Source organism: Piliocolobus tephrosceles, chromosome 1, assembly GCF_002776525.5.
Source record: "Piliocolobus tephrosceles isolate RC106 chromosome 1, ASM277652v3, whole genome shotgun sequence".
Classification (NCBI taxonomy): Eukaryota; Metazoa; Chordata; class Mammalia; order Primates; family Cercopithecidae; genus Piliocolobus; species Piliocolobus tephrosceles.
Genome location: NC_045434.1, coordinates 23,688,119 through 23,707,831, shown reverse-complemented (window position 1 = coordinate 23,707,831; position 19,713 = coordinate 23,688,119). Strand labels below are relative to the sequence as shown.

The 19,713-nt window shown below is 37.8% G+C and overlaps 1 protein-coding gene across 3 annotated transcripts in view; it reads right to left on the bottom strand.

Moving 5' to 3' along the window:
• MAEL (maelstrom spermatogenic transposon silencer) overlaps positions 1-19,713 on the bottom strand; it is a 48,177-nt gene that overhangs the window by 19,384 nt on the left and 9,080 nt on the right. The window contains exons 2-6 of one of the 3 annotated variants that reach the window (XM_023207072.1): positions 14,631-14,714; positions 14,286-14,378; positions 12,675-12,774; positions 11,293-11,448; positions 9,713-9,754 (exon numbers count right to left, since the gene is read on the bottom strand). In XM_023207072.1, the coding sequence (XP_023062840.1) occupies positions 9,713-9,754; positions 11,293-11,448; positions 12,675-12,774; positions 14,286-14,342 (355 nt within the window). In that variant the 5' untranslated portion in view covers positions 14,343-14,378; positions 14,631-14,714. Of the gene's footprint in view, positions 1-9,712; positions 9,755-11,292; positions 11,449-12,674; positions 12,775-14,285; positions 14,379-14,630; positions 15,022-19,713 lie in introns of those variants that run through there. The other 2 variants (XM_023207070.2, XM_023207071.1) reach the window with 2 other exon arrangements.

Sequence of the window (19,713 nt, the reverse complement as noted above, 5' to 3'; positions counted from 1 at the left end):
AGGCTGAGGCAGGAGAATGGTGTGAACCCGGGAGGCAGAGGTTGCAGTGAGCTGAGATTGCGCCACTGCACTCCAGCCTGGGCGACAGAGCCAGATTTTGTCTCAAAAAAAAAAGGTTAGAGAATACATAAACTCAGAGAGGTGAGATTAGCTTTAGGGAAGTTTTTCCTCTGGATCGTTTGCCAGTTCCGGAAGAGGAAGCTGAATGACTGAATAGAGTGCTTTTAACAGTTACTGGGCCTGGCCTTCTAGGCCCCCAGGCGTCTTAAAAAAGCAAACACAAACCCTTTCCAGAGGAAGTTAACATTATCATAAGTCTCAAATTACTCTGAAATCATTACTTCCACCAAATACTCCATGAACCATCAGGTACACAATAAAACAAGAATGAGAATGAATACATAGTTGACAGAAAGATACCCACAGGTACTCCAGATTTTGAATAGATTTTACTTAATTATGTCTGAGGAGACCAAATTACAAATTTTAGCACAAAACTGTTAAATATATATATATATATAGAGAGAGAGAGAGAGAGAGACAGAGAGAGAGAGAAAGAAAGAGAGAGGGAGAGAGAGAGAGAGATTCAGGAAGCCACAGGAAGCCAGGTGTGGTGGTATGCACCTGCAGCCCCAGCTACTTGGGAAGCTGAGACTGGATCAATTGAGCTAGGAGTCTGAGGCTGCAGTGAGTTATGTTCATACCACTGCACTCCAGCCTGAGTGAATGAACAAGAACTCCATTTACCCTTACTCTCCCCCAAAGAAATGCAGGAGTTGTTCAACTTCTAATGATAGATTAGGGAAAAGCTGAACAAATAAAACACCTTCTTCGAAGACCTGCAGAGACAAAAATGTGGTGAGGAATCATGAATCATGGGCCCAAAATCTTGGAAAGGAAGAAATCTTAGAGAGTTGAATCTGGCAGTTGGGTTTGTTTCTTCCCAGGGCCAGTTCACCAATTCTGGAAGGGGACATTTAGAGGCTGAGAAACAGAACAGAGTTTCCAATAAACTCAGAGCTGGTAAGAACTAAATATTTTATTGCAATATTACTTACTTAAAAAATTATAATTAAAATTAAAAAATAGTCCATTGTCTTCTGGCTTCCATTGTTTATGCTGTGAAGTCAACTGTAAATTTTACTAGTAATCCTTTGGTGATTACCTGTTCATCCTTTCCCCTTTTCTAGTAAAGGCCAACTACAAATTGACTTTTGTGATGTCTGAAACCCAATTTAAAACCACTTCAATCCCTGAAAATGGATTAAGGTAATCTGAGATGCTATTGACTCCAGCTTTCTGACAGACACAATCATAAATCTTCTTTGGAGAGAAATAACGAGATTTCATATACACTGTTTAGCACTCGAAAATAACTAGACATATGAAGAGATTCTGTTAGCTTGATTGAACATCATCATAACCAACAGACTATAAAATCAACTCCAAAAAGAAAATCCCTATAAGAGGATTATCCAACATAACCCTTTAAAATAACTAGGCTTATTATGTTTAGGGAAATTAAAAGGCAATATTAGTAATTTCTGTAGAGCCATAAAAAAGCATCAAATTCAAAATCTTAAAATCTATTCCCAAGCCCATTCTATAATGGCAAAATAACCTTGATAATAAAATTAGGTAAAGTTAATCTCAGTCTTTAACATAAATGGAAAAGTACTAAAACAATAATAACAAACCAAACTCAGTATATGTAAGATATATAGTGACCACACTGGGTTTGTTCCTGGAAGACAAGATTGGTTTAACACTAATAAATTACCACAAGAGGCTGGCGCAGTGGCTCACGCCTATAATCCCAGCACTTTGGGAGGCTAAGGTGGGTGGACCACTTGAGATCAGGAGTTTGAGACTGGCCTGGCCAACATGGCAAAACCTTGTCTCTAATAAAAATACAAATATTAGCTGGGTGTGGTGACGTGCACCTATAATTCCAGCTATTCAGGAGGCTGAGGCACAAGAATCACTTGAGCCTGGGAGGCAGAGGCTATAGTGAGCTGAGATCATGCCACTGCACTCTAGGTTGGGTGATGGAGTCAGACTGTCTCAAAAAATAAATGGCCACATGAACAAAAGACAAAAATCATATGACATGCAGAAAAAGCATTCACTAAAATGTGCAACTGCTATCTCCCTAGCCAAATAGGGAACATAAGCATATCTTGGAGATGCTGTAGGTTCAGTTCCAGACTGCCATAATAAAGCGAGTACTGACATTTAAAGTGTCACGCTAATATTTTGGTTTCCCAGTGCATATAAATTATGTTTACTGTACTCTAAAGTTATGACTATACTGTTAAGTGTGCAGTAGCATTGTTTTAAAAATGAACATACCTTAATATGAAAACATTTTATTGCTAAAAATATGATCATCTGAGTCTTCAGTGACTTACAGTCTTTTTGCTGGTTAAAGATCTTTTTAAAAAATGTTTTTATTTCCATAGGTTTTGGGGGAACTGGTGGTATCTGGTTATATGAGTAAGTTCTTTAGTGACGATTTGTGAGATTTTGGTGGACCCATCACCCGAATACTATACACTGAACCCAATTTGTAGTCTTTTATGCCTCACCCCCTTCCCACCCTTCCGCCCCAAAGTCCCCAAAGTCCTTTGTATCATTCTTATGCCTTTGCATCCTTATAGCTCAGCTCCCATTTATGAGTGAGAACATATGTTCTATTCCATCATATATACACACACATATATACTACAGTTTCTTTATCCACTTGTTGATTGATGGGTATTTGGGCTGGTTCCACATTTTTGCAATTGCAAATTGTGCTGTTATAAACATGTGTGTGCAAGTTATCCTTTTCATATGACTTCTTTTCCTCTGGGTAGATATCCAGTAGTGAGACTGTTAGAATTTTCAAGTGGTAGTTCTACTTTTAGTCAGTTAAGGAATTTCTACATATTTTTTCTTTCCCATAGTGGTTGTACTAGTGTACATTCCCATGCTGGTGGAAGATCCTGTCTTGATGTTACTGGCTGCTGACCAGCAGGGTCATGGTTGCTGAAGGCTGCAGCTGCTGTGGCAATTTCTTAAAATAAAACAATGAAGTTTGCCACATTGACTCTTCCTTTCATGAAGAATTTGTAGCATATGATACTGTTTGATAACATTTTACTCACAGAACTTCTTTTGAAATTTAAGTAAATTCTTTCAAACCCTGCTGCTACTTTACCAAGTTTATGAAATATTCTTAGTCCTTTGTCATTTCACCAGTGTTTACAGCATCTTCACTAGTAGGTTCCATCTCAGGCAACTAGTTTTCTTTTCTCATACATCAGAAGCAACTCCTTACCCATTCAGGTTTTATTGTGAGATTGCAGCAATTCAGTCACATTTTCAGGTTCCATTTCTAATTCTAGTTCTCTTCTATTACTTCCTCCACTGAAGTCTTGAACTGCTCAAAGTCATTCATGAGGGCTGGAATCTACTTCTTGCAAACAACCTTTAGTGTTGATATTTTGACCTCCTCCAGTGACTTATGTATGTTCTTAATGGCATCAAGAATGGTGAATCCTTTTCAGAAGGTTTTCAATTTACTTTGCTTAGATCCATCAGAAGAATCGCCATTTATGGCAGCTATAGCCTTATAAAACATATTTCTTAAACAGTAAGACTTGAAAGTTGAAATTACTTCTTGATCCATGGGCTACAGAATGAATGCTGTGGTAGCAGGCATGAAAACATTAATCTCTTTTTACATCTCCACCAGAGCTCTTGGATGACTAGGTCTAATGTCAATGAGCAGTAAAATTGTGAAAGGAATCTTTTTTTCTGAGCAGCAGATCTCAAGAGTGGTCTTAAAATATTCAGTAAACCATGCTATAAGCAGATGTGCTGTCTTCTAGGTTTTGTTCTTCCACTTATAATAGCACAAGCAGAGTCAATTTAGCATAATTTCCTAAGAGTCCTAAGATTTTCAGAATGGTAAATGAGCACTGACTTCAACTTAAAGTCACCAGCTGCATTAGTCACTAACAAGAGAATCAGTCTGTCCTTTGAAGTCAGGCACTGACTTATTCTCTCTAGCTATGGAACTCCCCGATTGTATCTTCTTCCAACAGAAAGTGGTTTCATCTTCATTGAAAATCTGCTATTTGCTGTAGCCACGTTGGTCAGTGATCTTAGCTAGACCCTCTGGATGACTTGCTGCAGCATCTACATCAGCACCTGCTCCTTCACTTTGCACTTTTATGTTATAGAGATGGCTCTTTCCTTAAACCTCATGAACCAAACTCTGCAAACTTCAAACTTTTATTCTGCAGCTTCCTCACTTCTCTCAGCCTTCACAGAATTGAAGAGAGTTAAAGTTTTGCTTCGGATTAGGCTTTAGCTTAAGGGAATGTGGTAACTGGAGAATGTTGATCTATTCTGACCACTAAAACTTTCTTCGTATCAGCAATGGGGCTGTTTCACTTTCTTATCACTGGTTGTTCACTGGAGTAGTACATAAATTTCCTTCAAGAACATTCCCTTTGCATTCACAACTTGGTCATTTGGCACAAGAAGCCTAGTTTTTAGTCTATTGCAGCTTTTGATATGCATTCCTCACTAAGCTGAACCATTTCTAGCTTTTGATTTACAGTGAGAGACATGCAACCCTTCCTTTCACTTGAACACTGAGAGGCCATTGTAGGATTATTAATTGACCTAATTTCAATATTGTTGTGTCTCAGGGAATAGTGAGGCCCAAGGAAAGGGAGAGAGATGAGGCAATGGCCAGTCAGGGGAGCAGTCAGAACACGTACAATATTTATTGATTAAATTTGCCATCTTATATGGGCATGGTTCCTGACATTCCAAAACAACTACAATAGTAACATCAAAGATCACTGATCACAGATCACCACAACAGACATGATGATAATGACAAAGTTTGAAATATTGCGAGAATTGCCAAAATGTGACACAGAGAAAAGTACATGCTACTGGAAAAATGATGCCAATAGACTTGCTCAACGCAGGGCTGTCACAAACCTCAATGTGTAAAAAAATGCAATATATGCAAAGTGCAATAAAGTGAAATGCAATAAAACAAGCTGTGCATGTAGAAGGAAACATCTTTATCCTGATAAAGAACACACATCAAAAATGGGGGTGGGGAGAGAAAGAAAAAACTACAGGAAATAGCATACTCACTGGCAAAAACACTAGAAACTAAAGGTCATGGTCAGTATACTAAGACAAAACAAACTTTAAAAATTTTAAATGAAGATATGTAGATTAGAAAGAACAAAGTGATTTCACAGATATGATTAAGTAATTTGCTAAAAACTCAGAGTTTACCAATGGGTGGGACAAAACCAAAACATAAAAGTAAACAATTAGAAAATATAATTTCAAGGGATATCATTTATAACAGCAACAAAAGGCATGATAAACTATAAATTTAACATACGATATTCAGATTGTTAATGGAGAAAATTATAAAATTTCATTGAAAGACATTACGGACCTAAAAAATAAGAGGGAAGCCCTATGTTTACAAATATAAAGATTCAATATAATGAAGATACCAGTTTTCTCCAAAATGACTTAAGGTAACACATGAAGAACTGATTCTAAATCGTGTATGGAAGAACAAAGGGTCAAAGCAGCCATGATATTCCAAAAGAACGAGGTTGGGGCTTGTCTAAATAGATATCATCAAACTACTGTCTTTAAGGATATGATATTGACAGCAAAAAAGTAGAATAGAACAGAATAAAGAGAACAAAATATCCTCCCACACACAAACAGAAACATATGATACACGTGGCACAAACTGATTATTCAATAACTGATGCTGTGATAAATGATTATCTACATGGTTAAAAATTAAAGTGAATCTCTCCCTCATACTATACACAAGTCAATTCCAGGTAGAATAAGAACTTGAATACAAAAAATAAAACTCTATAATTTTTAGAATAAAATAGAGACTATTTTCACAACCTTGGGGTAAAAAAGAATTCTTGAATAAGACACAAAACCCCACAAATGATAAAAATATCGACACATTTTTACCAAATTAAAAATAAAAACAAGCTGGGCACAGTGGTGCATGCCTCAAGTCCCAGCTACTCAGGTGAGTGAGGCAGGAGGATCACTTGAGCCCAGGAGTTCGAGCCTGCAGTGACCTATGACTGCATCTGTGAATAGCCATCATGCTCCAGCCTGGGCAATAAAGCAAGACCCTATCTCTAAAAAACAAAAAATGTTTAAAAAGTCTGTTCATTAAAAGACACCATAAAGAGAGTGAAAAATACAAGACACAAACTGAAAACAGGTATCTGCATACAATTCTTAAAAATCCATCAGCAGATAAGATAAACTTCCACACATCAGTAAGAAAAACAAAGAATTCAATAGAAAATGAATGAAAGATATTGAGCTAAAAAATACAGGAAAGAAAACATATATATCATGCTTGTACAACCCACAGCATGCAGGCCTCATGAGGCCCAGGACAGCTTGAATGCAATCCAATACAAACTCATAAACTTTCTTAAAACATTACAAGATTTTTTTTTGTGATTTTTGTTTGTTTAGCTCAACAGTTGTTATTAGTGTTAGTGTATTTTATGTGTGGCCCAAGACAAATTCTTCTTCCACTGCGGCCCAGGGGGGCTAGGCACAGTGGCTCACGCCTGTAATCTCAAAACTTTGGGAGGCCGAGGCAGGCAGATCACGAGGTCAGGAGTTCAAGACCAGCCTGGCCAAAATGGTGAAACCCCGCCTCTACTAAAGCCACAAAAAATTAGCTGGGCGTGGTGGTGCACACCTGTAATCCCAGCTACTCAGGAGACTGAGGCAGGAGAATCACTTGAAACTGGGAGGCGGAAGTTGCAGTGAGCTGAGATCGTGCCACTGCACTCCAGCCTGGGCGAGGGAGCGAGACTCAGTCTCAAAAAAAAAAAAAAAAAAAGGTGGCCCAGGGAAGCCCAAAGATTGGGCACCCTGATACATACAATATGTTAATTACACAAAAGTTGAAACAAGTAAAATTAAATACATCATTTAAACAAATATGTACATGTAGTAAAACTATTCAGGTAAGAAATACACAAAATTCAAACACAAAATTCAGAATCGTAATTTTCTCATAAAGAGGGAAGGGGACGCTATCAGGGAGAGACACAGGGACTTTCAATGGCACTGGAAATGTGCTATTTTTTCAGCTGACTTGTGGGTGGCTTTGTTTTTTATTAATGTTCTTTATACCTTAAATAAATGTTATAATCTGTTCTGTGTGTAGAAGCTTCCTTTGAAAAGCTGATGGACTTTTTGTATAGGAAGCTGAAAGCAATTTGCAAAATGTTGATGTTTTAAAGCAGAATTTCTCTCAAGAAAATCATTAACCAGTAAAATGGAGAGAAGCAGAGCTCATCTGGTTAAAGTGGAGAGGGAGAAGAACCAGGACCTCCTATCCTCACACTTATAGTTCATAAAAGATAAGGACCTCCTATCCTCACACTCATAGTTCATGAAAGATAAGACAACACAGGAGTATTTGAGAGATCAATATGCATGTTCCTTAAATACCAAATTCTTCACATCCACATGTAAATTCATTCCAGTGCATTACTATACAAAATATGGTCTCCTCCAAATCAGCTCAATTACATTAGCATAGGCAGTTTTAGTTATTATGGTGACAAGTGTCACTCTAATAGTCATTTATCTTATTTAATTGGCATATTTCCCAGGATTATCAAATTGGCAACTTAAGACATGCTCAAATTAGTAAGCTCCAAACATTTTAAAGTTTCCTTGAATGAGAAACATTGTACTGTTTCGACTATGTTGAATAATAAATTAAGAAAACATTTCTAGAATCTTTAATAGATTTTTTTAAAGAACCACGTTTTCTGTTAATCTGATTAATTTGAAAACGTTGTAAAAATAGGTTGTCAAAAATAGATTTTTAAGCATTTAACAGAATCAAAATAGTAAAGAAACAGTAAGTCAGTGACAGTCTCAGAAATGAATGTCTGGCACATAGTAGGGATTCCAATGCATTTAACAGATGAATAAACCTGAAACGGAGTTTAAGTAAAAACGTGAAAATTAATTCACTGGCTAAGTTTCCATTTATGTTTTGTTTTTTTTTTTTTTTACTACCATCTAGTTCAATAACCTCGGATGATGTAACAGTTGGGGATATTAGCTATGTTCACACTTCAAAGAAAGTACAGAATTTTTCTTCCATATTATAATTATTTTCCATTCAAAGCTATATAAGAAGGAACTATTGCCAGGCACGGTGGCTCACGCCTGTAATCCCAGCACTTTGAGAGCCTGAGGCGGGCGGATCACCTGAGGTCAGGAGTTCGAGACCAGCCTGACCAACATGTAGAAACCCCGTGTCTACTAAAAATACAAAATTAGCCAGGTGTGGTGGTGCGTGTCTAATCCCAGCTACTCGGGAGGCTGAGGCAGGAGAATCATTTGAACCCAGGAGGCAGAGGTTGCAGCAAGCCGAGATTGTGCCATTACACTCCAGCCTGGGCAACAAGAGCAAAGCTCTGTCTCAAAAGAAAAAAAAAAAAAAAAAAAAGGAACTACTAAAACAATTCTCCCTTACATTTCTTATTCCATAGCCTACAGCCCTGATTCCAGTCAAACAAATAATGAATTAGTACATATTAGGAATTCAAAATATACAACCAAATATAAGTCCAAAATATGTTCATTTATAAACAACAGAGTTATAAGTATTATAATATAGTTGCTTGTTGTGGCAGATTTGAAAAACTTACTTTTAATTTCAAACACTTCTACAGGCTAGCTGTCCATATTTCTAAGTTAAAAAAAAAATTACTGGCTGGGTGCGGTGGCTCAGTGCCTGTAATCCCAGCACTTTTGGGAGGCTGATGTGGGCAGATCACAAGGTCAGGAGATTGAGACCATCCTGGCCAACATTGTGAAACGCCGTCTCTGCTAAAAACACAAAAATAAGCTGGGCTCAGTGGTGTGCGCCTGTAGTCCCAGCCAGTCAGGAGGCTGAGACAGGAGAACTGCTTGAACCCAGGAAGCAGAGGTTGCAGTGAGCCGAGATCGCGCCACTCCACTCCAGCCTGGTGACAGAGCAAGGCTCCATCTCAAAAAAAAAAAAAAAAAAAAAAAAAAAATTACCTTACGGACAGGAATCATTAAATGGTCCCTATGCACTGACGCTTTTAATATACATTTAAAAATAAACCTATTCCGATTGTCATTCTATTTAAGCAGAAAACTGCTTAAAACCTAATTCCTAGAAAAAGGGTTTAAGTTCAAGGGCTTAGTCATGCCCTTTGGCAAAATACTTAGAAAACTGTTTTACTCATCTAAAAAATTCAGAACTCTTTTTGAAGTATTGACTTTTAAAACACATTTGAAATGGACGTCCCTGAAAATGGTCCTAAATCTAGATAATCTGAGACTTCTTAAAAGGCTTTCCTAAGTACCCAGCCACTAAGAACAGCTGTAGGTCAAAGGATATATACAGAAAATAAAACAACAATTCCCTGAAAGGGTACAGTATACTATCAGTCTACAAAAAATGTAAAGATCACAGACACCAACTATCACATCTACGCAGATTCTCTAACAATAACCTAAAGTTATTTTCCTCTCATTTTATATTTTGTGTATTAAAGGAATAAGTCTAACCAGGTATGAATACATTCAAGTCACAAATCATACCACATTCCTTTATACTTACTTGCAGCCTGACAATGAAATCGAAATCCTCGTGGAATTTCACCTATAATACAAAATATCTTGTTGAGAAGCAGAAATTTCAAAGTCCTCTAGTAGTGCTACAGTAATACTCTACAGGATGACCAAGTTATAACACAGAAAGGTAATTTTTACCTTTATAGGGTTTTTTTATAAAAAAAAAAGTAAAAAAATTTTTACTTTTATAGGGTTTATTTTCAACCAAAGGTATGAAAACTGTTGAAGAATTTGGTATATTGTCTAAGTTACTTTTAAAAGTAAGTTACTCCTTACAGAGAAAGAAATGCTAGATAAAGAAAGCATGTGACAAAAGAGTCTTAGCTCCACGTCCATGAATGGGCCTCAGGGGGTCATAAGGGCATTGATATGGCCAGGTGTATATGCATTTCTCAGAGGAAAAACAGTCCCCAAATTCTATCTTTTTAATATTTACAACCCATGTGGGGAAAAACAGCTCTTTGACTTGTCCTAAGTAGCAACACTCACAAGTGTGAGTAGGATGATTAGTTTTTCTGTCATCTAAAAATGAGGAGGAAAAAGTGCTGGGATGTCCTAATTAATTTTAAAGTAATTGATAATTGAAAAAACTAAAAATGAAGTCATGTCCCCAGTCTCTTCTCCCTATACATTTTTCCTACTTACCTTCAGGGGTATCAAATCCTATGTCTTCATACCTACCTTGCTTTTTAATGGGATGGAACAGTAGGAAGAAGAGATGCTGATAATATCTGAGAGCCGATTAAGTATTAGGCTATTTCCATATTTCTTATCTATTCCTTAGAACAACCCTCCAATAGGTATTATCCCCACTTTACGGATGAGCTAATAGGTTCAGAGAGGTTAAATAATTTCTTCAAGGCAACAAAGCAACAGCAGTTTAAAAAGCCAGTCACCACTGCTGTGAAGGATGAGGTAGAGAAAGAAAAGATCATGGGATACACAGACACAGCTTTTAGAAAATCCCCAAGATGTAAGGCCATAGGTAGGTGAATAGCAGGCTATGAATTGTTCAGATAGTCTATCCATCTGATTTTAACGGTAACTTGAAGTTAAAAGCCTAAACCAGGCCGGGCACGGTGGCTCAAGCCTGTAATCCCAGCACTTTGGGAGGCCGAGACGGGCGGATCTCGAGGTCAGGAGATCGAGACCATCCTGGCTAACCCGGTGAAACCCCGTCTCTACTAAAAAATGCAAAAAAATTAGCCGGGCGCGGTGGCAGGCACCTGTAGTCCCAGCTACTCGGGAGGCTGAGGCAGGAGAATGGCGTAAACCCGGGAGGCGGAGCTTGCAGTGAGCTGAGATCCGGCCACTGCACTCCAGCCCGTGTGACAGAGCGAGACTCCGTCTCAAAAAAAAAAAAAAAAAAAAAAGCCTAAACCAAAAAACCCTGTGTCAACACCTAATTCCTAACAGTTTTTCAGTAAGTATTATGAAGTCTTGTTACATTAAGAACACAGCTGTACATGAGTTTGTAAGAAAAAGTACTATTGTCAAATAGAGTCAAGATTTAAAAAAAAAAACAACATACACTTTGAAGATCTAGCATCTACTCTGACTACTTACCAGGGTTTATAAAACTGTGAAAATCTGCCATAATACCTTCTTGGAGAGAATACTTAACACAGCCAATTTCACAAGGGAGGAAGCGCTGTTCACAATGAGGAGGTAGCTCGCCATGGCTAAAAATGTTCAAAAAATAAAAAATTCCTCCAAGGAGAGCTAAAAAAAAATTGTAAGATAAAATGAATAAATGAACGTCTCAAATTTACCTCGTCCACAAAAGCCTCTTTAGTTGAAGGAAACAAAAATGTTTTAGAACAATTTTCTTTCTGTTCCTATATTCCTAAATGAGCTGGAAAAGAGAAAACTAATCAGCTGTACCAAATAAAGAAATCAAAATTTTTATAATTACACTTATCAAGGATTAAAGTAACCACTCTTCACATGAAGCAACAAAATTATTCCAACTTGCAGCCAGCTCTACATAATTCGGCCATAGATGAGCCCTGAATCTCAGAAATGACATAGAGCAGTGACCCATATTCAACATATGTAAAGGTTTGGGAAACGAAGCTGAGCAGAATCAATGTAGAAAGATTGTAATATAAAAACTATGAACAATTTAGTTCATTCTTTTTTCACTTTTTACCAATATATATAAGACCACCTATAAATCCTCTAAAGGAATAAAGGAATGTGAGAATGTGTGAAGTGTTATTTACCAAGACTGGCCACATTTAAGACTGTTAAAAGTTTATCAGTGTTCAACAAAGGCAGAACACAATAAAACCAGCCAGAAGGAATAGCAACGACCCTTATTAACTATGTTCTCTTCTTGGCAAGTTCCATAATTCATTTGTATCTTTATAACTCCCCTCCACCACCCAGGATTTTTAAATATTTTATTCTTAATTGGCAAATAATAATTATATACATATTTATGAGGTACAATGTTGTTTTGATACATGTATACATTGTAGAATGATTAAATCAAGTCATTAACATATCCATCACCTCACTTTTTGTGGTGTGAATATGTAAAACCTACTCTTACCAATTTTGAAACATACATTAACTGTAGTCATCACACTGTAGAATATATCTGAAAACATTATCCCACCTGTTTACTTTTGTTTTTAAGTGTATTTAAGTGTCCAATTACAAACAAGTCTAAAAAATACCTATGTTTATCAACATATGGAGTGGTAGAAACAGAGACCAGATTTTTGTTAAAAAAAAAAAAAAAAAAACCAAAAAACCACTCTCTCCTGTTTTATTTCAACAAATTACCTAATCTTTTATAATGTCAGTACCACAATATTTAACACTTGAAGTTACTTACTTTGAAATGGAGGATCAAAATGAACAGAAAACATTTTTACTGACAAATATAGTGTTTCGGGCACTCAAATTTATCTAAGCAAAATATTTCAGGATTACTCTACCTTGATCACCTTTTAAAGACAAAGTTGACATATCTGGAGGTGAAACATTCTGCTTTGGTACAAGCATGCCTGGCCTCCTCAGTGGTGTGAAAACAGGTTTCTAAAGAGGAAGAGAATGATTGGCCACATAAATTCTTGCTGGGCACTTTAGACCATATATTAAAATTTAGATAAATAACTTCAAAACAGCCTATAGATTACCAAGGTCAATGTATCCAATGAATAAATATATCTGTCAATAATACCAACACCCAAAGGCAGAATAACAAATCTATAAATATTCTGAATCAGAAGAGGAGTGGTAAATAACTGAAAGCCATTTTGCCCACTAGTGATTATCCAAGGTAATCATCCTAAGCCACCTACTACATGCCAGGTCAGTAGCCAAAAGCACACTATGCCCCAAAGTACTCTAATGTTGCTTGTTTTTCACTTAAAGTCAAAACCAGATTATGTTGTCTCCAAGTCTTACATGAGGTACACATACACCATAGCTTAAGTTTTGAGGAGAGATATCTTGTAAGAATAAGGCTTGCAAGTGTAAGTACAAACTCAACTGAGTTTCTACTCATAAATCCACAATATAAAACTATCTCTTGAATTTCAATCCAATGTTGAGTTTAAGAATGGAATTTTACCATGGAAGAATAGAAAAAACAAAGGGTGGGGTAGCACCAACAATTACCTTGTACTTTCCTGATACAAATCAACAAGAAAACAAATTTTATTTAGTACTTTAACATTCTACTACACAGAAATTTACCCAAATAAACTTCATTCAACTTTTTTTTTTTTTTTTTTTTTAGACAGAGTTTTGCTCTTTCGCACAGGCTGGAGTGCAGAGGCGCAAGTCTGACTCACTACAACCTCCACCTCCCGGGTTCAAGAGATTCTCCCACCTCAGCCTCCTACAGACGTCTGCCACCACGCCCAGCTTTATTTTTTATTTTTAGTAGAGTTGGAGTTTCCCCATGTTGGGCAGGTTGGTCTCAAACTCCTGACCTCAAGTGATCCGCCCACCTCCGCCTCCCAAAGTGCTGCGATTACAGGCGTGAGCCACCGTGCCCAGCCTATTCAACTCTTGTAAGACATACACACATACATCAACTAATCCAAGTCTTGTTATTCCAATATTTTAAACACAGCAGCTGGCTTTGTTTCAGGTGTTATTTTAAAAGAATGGTATTTTTTGCTAAAGAAAAAAAAGACAGAATGGTCTAAACTACTTTTAAGCCCCCACTGCCTCCCCCACCCCCACTAAGGCTCATTAATCACAGAAGAGTTGAAAGGGACACCTTGATGTCATCCAGTACAACCCCTAGATGTTACACTCCCATTACTGATCAAAGTGTGTTGTCTGCAGGTTTCCTAACAGGAATTCCCCAGGTCTTTCACCACCAAATTCCACCAATGTGTGCATGCCCTAGTTGTGGAGGCTGCTGGTTTCTTTTAACAGGCATTCTGACACCAGGGCAAAAGAAGAACGTCGTCTTCGCACTAACCGAACCCCCAAAGGAGTCTACCCTTGACATTCACTCATTCACTCATCCAGCCTTTACTGAATACATCTATGTGCCAGGCAGATGGCGGCTCTTCCCTTGTGAACTTTACCTGCTTCTCTGAAGGCCCAGAGTCCTTTCCCTGAGCGGCCCGCCACTCTCGAGCCATTTCTGCGTATTTCTCCTTTTCTTCCTCCCTCAGAAGCTTTTGGATATTAAAGGGGCAAAGAAGAGAAACAGCCATGAGGATCGAGTGCTCTAGGGCCCGCAGGCAGATGCCGGGGCATTACAGGGAGTTGGTTCTGGTGTCGGTTTGCCCAGGACCACAAACCAGGACCTTCCTCTTCCTCTGGCAGGCCCAAGCCGCCTGACCTCCTCGAGGCCTTCAGTCCTCCCGCCTCACCCTCCGGCTTGCCCAACTGCCCTGACCAGCCCTCTCACTCCGCTCCAGCCTTACCGCCCAGTCTGCGGAGCAGTAGGGGATGGCATCAGCAACGCGAGCCACAGGCAGGCCTCGTCGCCGTAGTTCGGGGATCTTCTCCTGCACGAAGAAATAATAAGCATTCCGGCTGGCCTTGCGGTTCGGCATGGCAGCGCGGGCAGGTTTCCCGGCCTCAGACAACACAAAGCACCGGCGCCCTCGCCGGGCTCCCGCCCTAAGTAACCGAGGTAGGCGCCTGCGCACGCAGCCCGCAACTCTCGGCCAATCAGGACGGGGCGCGCAGTCGCATTGCCCCGCTGCGGGGACAAACAGCCTGAGACTGGAAGATTCTGGCTCGTGCCGCTTTGCGGGTGAGGTGGGGGGAGAGCGCGGTCGCAGGTGGCAAGTGCTCTGATTGGCTGGGTGCGAGGCAGGCGGAGGCATTGTCACGTGGGAGGCCTGGAGCAATTGCTGTACATTATTGCGTAATGTGCGACAAAGTAGGTAGAGGAAAAGAGGAGCTGAGGGTGTTTCCGTGTTTTACAGGTACAAAGGGCCAGCTAGCTTTGTGCCAAGCACTGTGAAAAGTGTTGAGGGGGACAGTATGAGGAACATGACAAATAAGGTTTTCCTTGCCCCTCAAGTTTACAATCGAATGAGGGGAGAGGATACAAAAACCAGTGAACCAGCAAAACCGAATTTTTTAAAAGTACATTTAAAAATAAGTGTTAGAAGGAAACACAGAAGAAGAGGTTGAGATTTAAAATATCCTCAAAGTTTTATAGATTTCCTCATAAAACTGTTTCTTTTTTGTCAGTTTTATTCCTAAGTAACAATATTTTGAGTTTTTGTGAGAAATTTCTTTTTAAAAATTATATTTCGTATTGGTTACTGCTGATGTCTACAGAAGGTATTGATTTTAGTGTTGGTCCTGTGTATTTAGTCACACTACTGATCTCTTATATTAGTTTAAATCGTGCTAGTTGGTTCTCTTGGTTTTCTAATTCTGTTTCCCAGAGAAAATTCCTTTCTCGGGTCAGCTTTCTAAGTGTGTGTATATATGGGGTATGTATATGTTTTAAAATCAAGAATGGCAGTTGAAAATTTGCTAAATTTCTGGATCTTTTCAGGTAATCACACTGTTTTATCTCTTAATTTTTTTTTTTTTTTGTAGACAGGGTCTCAGCCTGTCACCCAGGCTAGTGTGCAGTGGCATGATCTCAGCTCACTGCAGCCTAGACCTCCCGGGCTCAAACAGGACCTCCCATCTCAGCCTCCCGAGTAGTTGGGGCTACAGGTGCAGACCACCAGGCCCTGGTAATTTTTCTGTTTTTTGTGGAGATGAGATCTCCCTATGTTGCCCAGACTGGTCTTAAACTTCCAGGCTTAAGCGATCTGCCTGTCTAGGCCTCCCAGAGTGCTGGGATTACAGGCGTAAACCACTGAACCCGGCCTAATTTGTTAACATAAAGAATATTGCTAGATTTTTCTAATGTTGATGCATCCTACCATTCCTAGTATAAACTATTGTTGATCATGAGGCTTTGCTTATTTTTTAAAAAACATAATATAGAATTTTGGCTTCCTTGATTATAGTAATATTGAACTGTATAGATTTTGTGGTATGTTCTTTACCAAATATTGTTATCAGGGTTGTGTTCAGATTGAATAAGAGATGGGAATTATCTATTCCTTGACAGGTTGGTAGAGCTTATTAGTAAAACTGTCTGGTCTTTCATATCTTTGGAGGGTGAGTCAACCTTTAACTACCATTTCAATATCTTTTGTATGGTTATTAGTCTTCTCAGTTTTCTTAGTTTTCTTCACCTAATTTTTGTAATTATATTTTCCTAGAAAAAGTGTCTATCTCATTTAGATTTTTCTAGTGTATTGGTATAAAATATAGCAAGGATCTGAAGCAGCTGGAACTTTCATACGTTATTGTTGGGACAACTACTTGACAGTTTCTTATACTTATCATAGGACCCAGCAATTCCATTCTTCTAGGAAAATGAAAATACATATGCACAAAGCCTTGTAGATGAATTTTGACAGTAGCACTATTCATAAGAGCTCCAAGCTGGAAAACCCAAATGTTCATCAACAGGTGAACTGATAAATTGTGGCACATTCATATAGTAGACTACTACTCAAGAATGACAAGGAATGAACTATTGATATTCGACATGGATGAATTTTGAAATTTTGTTGAGTGAAGGCATACATAAAAGTATACAGAGGATGTGATTCAATGTATACAAAACTTGAGAAAAGATAAAACTGTAGTTATAAAAATCAGATCAGCAGTTACCTGGAGCCAGGAGGTGGGAAGAGGAGATTGAGAACTGACACCGAACCTTCTGGGTTGTCAGAAATGTTCTCTACCTTCATTGTGGTGTTGGTGGCTATTAGTAGTATCTATTTGTCAAAATTCATCAAACTATGGACTTAAAATATGTGCATTTCATTTTAAAGTCAGTAAAGTTGACTTTAAAAAACATTGGCATAAAAACAAATGTAACAGTTGATTGTAATTTTAAACACACACACACACGTCCCCTTCCTTTTCATTCCTAATATTATTTATGCCTTTTGGGTTTTTTTCCTTAGTACTTATCAAATTTTGTTTATTTTGTTGATCTTTTAAAAAACACTTTTGGTTTTATTGATCCACTTTACAGTTTTTCTTTCCCTTTTCACACATTTCTGCCTTAAGTTTATTAATTCCTTCTTTCTACTTCAGGCTGTTTTATGTTTCTTTTTTTAGTTTATTGAAATAAAAAGCTTTGTTCAATTCATTTTCTTGCCTGTTTATTATATTTCTAATTTTTCCCTTCTCTGTGTTAGCTGGATTGATAAGTATTTTTTGCTGTACTTTCTCTTCCACTGGTTTTAAAGTTATACATTCTTTCTTCTGTTGTTACCCATAAATTTTAGTGCACTTGTTTTAAAACTTACATTTTTATCACAACTTTTACAGCTAATAGGTATTCACATTCCCTCTTCCCAAATAGACAAAAAGCTTAGAAAAGTATTACTTCCTCCCACTCCATGCACCACCATCCCAATTCTGTTTCCCACGTTGGTATCATCTGGGATTTTAATTTCACGTTGCTTTTTTTTATAACAACATTTAGATATGATTGAAGTATAATAAACACAATATATCTAAAGTGTACAATTTATTGAGTTTAAACTTATGTGTACACCTGTGAAACCATCGCTGCCATCAAGATAATGAACATATCTATCCCCTAAAGTTTCCTCACTACTCCTTTATGCTGCTTGAAGTTGCCCACGATTTACTCATGTTCTGTTCATTTTTTCCTTCAGTCTTTTTTCTCTGTTTCATTTTGCAGTGTCCACTGGTGTCTTTGTGTTTACTAATACTTTCTTCTGTAATATCTAATCTGCAAGAATCCCATCCAGTGTATTTTTCATATCAGATTATTTATTTTCATCTCTAGAAGTTGATTGGGTCTTTTTAAAAATCTAAAAATCTTTAAGCATATCTCTACTTAATGTAGTCTATCCTTCCTCTACGTTGTTTAACATGGAATACAGTTGCAACATGTAATATAATTGTAATAACCATTAATTCTCGTCTACTCATTGTATTATCTGTTTCATTTCTGGGTCTGTTTCTACTGATTCATTTTTCTTCTTATGGGTTATGTTGTCCTGCTTCTTTTGTATGCTTGGTAATATTTGATTGGATGCTGGTCATTGTAAATTTTACCCTGTTTAATGCTGCATATTTCTATATTCTTATAAACATTATTGGGCTTTGTTCTGGGACACAGTTCTGTTACTTGGAAACAGTTGAGGCTGTTTTTCACTCTTTTTAGGCTTGCTTTTCTGCCTTGTTATTTGAGATTAGAGAAATCTTTAAGGCTAATTTTCTCCTCTACTGATATAACATCTTTCTGAGTACTGTACTTGATATTCCATAAAATTTGGAGCGAAACTCCACCTTGGCTGATGGGAATACAAACTATTTCTAGTCCTATGTGAATTCCAAGGATGGTTACTTGTAATCCTTTCAGGTTGTTCTTTCTTTGGCTTTGTGTAGTTTCTTCCCACACATGCACTGATCAGTATTCAGCTCAGGCTTCAAGTGAGATCCTTACCACATCTCCAGAGCCTTTTTTTTTTTTTTTTTTTTTTGGTCATTTCGCTGTTCCCTTGTTTCTGGTAGTCTGCCCTGCAAACTCTACCCACTATGGCGCACCTGGATACCCAACTCCATCTCCTCAACTCAAGGAGACTCCACTGGGCTCTGCCTAGGTAACCCATTTTGATACTGCATTCCGATACTCTCTCCAGGCAGCTACCTGTGACAATCACAGAGCTCACCTTGTTTGCTGCTGTTCTTTCAGGGGTTACTCATCTCTACTCCCCAATGTCTAGTGTTTGGAAACATTGTTTCATATATTTTGACCAGTTTTTTTATTAGGTTGGTGCAAAAGTAATTGCAGTTTTATTTCAAGCTACTGGATACATTCATTTCTTGTTACTCCACCTTGGGCAAGATGGCTTTTTCATATTTTAACATTTTTAAAACCATATTTAGATTTAACTACCCAATTTTTAGATGGGTGATCAGGACAAACCTCTATGAGGAGCAGGTGACTTTTATGAGAAAGGATGGAAGGAATAGGGCTAGTCATGTGAAGAATTGAAAGAAGACAGTTCTAGACAGAGGGAACAGTATGTGTAAAAGCCTCAGGTGATAAAGAATTGGGTGTGTCTTCAGAACAGATGGAAGACTAGTTAGTGTTGCTGTACTGTATCTAGTCAGGTGAAGAATGGTGCCTGCTGAGGTTGGAGTGATCAACAGGGATTTGGGCTTGACCATGACCATTGTAAGGGGTTCAAATATTGCTCTAAGTACAATTGGTGTTCATTTAGGGGGGCTATTTTATATTTATTTATTTATTTTTAATTGACAGATACAAATAGTATATATTGTGTACAACATATTTTGAAATATGTATATGTTGTGGAATGGCTAAATTGAATGAATTAACATATGCAATACTTCACATACTTATACTGTTTTGTGGTGAGAACACTTGAGATCTACTCTAAGGGTTTTTTTTTTTTTTTTTTTTTTTTT